The sequence below is a fragment of the Trichechus manatus genome, unplaced genomic scaffold, assembly GCF_000243295.1.
Source record: "Trichechus manatus latirostris isolate Lorelei unplaced genomic scaffold, TriManLat1.0 scaffold00216, whole genome shotgun sequence".
Classification (NCBI taxonomy): Eukaryota; Metazoa; Chordata; class Mammalia; order Sirenia; family Trichechidae; genus Trichechus; species Trichechus manatus.
The window spans coordinates 437,110-438,687 of NW_004444152.1; the positions used below are offsets into that span (position 1 = coordinate 437,110).

Genomic DNA, 1,578 nt, shown 5'->3' on the forward strand with positions numbered 1-1,578 from the left:
TACCAGGAGACCAGAAGAACTGGATGGTGCCCAGCTACCATAACTGAAAATTATGATCAAAGATTCTATAGAAGAATCCTGATTAAAAGCAGGGAAATGCAGAACAGAATTTCAAATTCTCATGGAATCCAGACTTTCTGGAGCCATCGAGGCTGGAGGAACCCCTGAAACGATTGCCCTGAGATAATCATTAAACCTTAAACCAAAAATATCCCCTGAAGTCTTCTTAAAACCAAACAATAGTTTAGCTTAACTAGTAAAGAATGTCTGCCTTGAGTGTTGTTCCCTTTTAAGATCTATCTATGTGGGATCAAATTGACAACAGTAACTCGAAAGATTAGATAGGAAATTTAGGGGGCAGTAAGTCTATGGTAATGGGGGAGGAACAGCTAGGAAAAGGAGGCTGAGTTACACTGATTCCATTCTTTGAGTTGTGCATGTAGGAATTGTTGAGTTTATGTATGTTTTGCTGAGTATATTCTCGACAACAACAAGAATACAATAAATTATATTAAAAAAGAAAAGAAAAGAAAGAAACCTAGGATCAGACAGGTGAAGCCATTGTCCAGAGGATACACAGCAAGTAACTTAAAGAGCCTAGATATGAACCCAGGTCTGTGGGGGCCCGAACACTGGCTTTTAACCACCACCTGCATCAACGGGGGGGGGGGCCCGGGGGGCCCCTAGTGGCGAAGTGGTTAAGAGCTTGGCTGCTAACCAAAAGGTCAGCAGTTGGAATCCCCCAGCCGTTCTGCTGTGTCCTATAGGGTCGCTGTGAATCTTAATCAGGTTTAGTTTTGGGTTTGCACCAACTGGTTATCAGCACATCGCCCCATCTTGGCCCCACTCCATCTCAGACTCCTCCCCCTGGCACGGTCCACCCCACCTTCTGCCTCAGCTTCTTCTCATCCCTTTGAGATGGGCTCGGGTTACAAACTACCCCTCCTCTTAGCAGCTGTTGACCATGGCCAGGTGAGTACGCCTCTCTGAGCCTCAGTTTCCTTATCTGCAAAATGGGGATAAAAATTGAACTACGGAGAGGAATCCATGCAGTGAGGAATGTAAAACATTTAATACAGGGCCTCCGCATTGTCTGCGCTCAGTGAACTAGCGGTGTGATTTTATGCAGATTACCTGATCTCTCTGTGCTTGTTTCCTTCTATGTAAAATGGGGACAATAAACGATAGTGCCTTTGGGGGTTGTTCGGAGGAATAAATGTGTAAGTGTATATATATATAAAGCAGTTAGAACAATGTACAGTTACAAGTTGTTATTGGGCAACGAGGAGGGAGGGGGGAGGCGGGGCCAAGCCAAGAAGGTCCTGGAGAATTCGGAGCGCCCCCCCTCCCAGCAAGTAGCGTTTGTGCTGGGGCTTTGGGGAAGCGGCTGCTGAGCAGGCCTGGGTCCTCAGGAACCCCCGCCGCCATCCCCGCACACCGTGGGTAGCAGGGGCCACGGCCTGGGCGCTGACGTCGGCGTTCAAGGCCCCCGCCCCGCAGCTGCGGAGGGGCGGAGCCCGGGAGGCTGCTGCCCCGCCCCCATCCCCGCCCCCGAGCGTTGCGGGCCGGGGGCGGTGA

The 1,578-nt window shown here is 49.8% G+C and overlaps 1 protein-coding gene across 1 annotated transcript in view; it reads left to right on the forward strand.

Annotated features, from left to right (window-relative positions):
• The first annotated feature begins 938 nt into the window (after positions 1–938).
• Positions 939–1,578, forward strand: part of TMEM91 (transmembrane protein 91) — a 12,062-nt gene continuing 11,422 nt past the window's right edge. Inside the window, exon 1 of the mRNA XM_004388801.2 lies at positions 939–972. Coding sequence (XP_004388858.2) covers positions 965–972 — 8 coding nt within the window. The 5' untranslated portion in view covers positions 939–964. The remainder of the gene's footprint in view (positions 973–1,578) is intronic.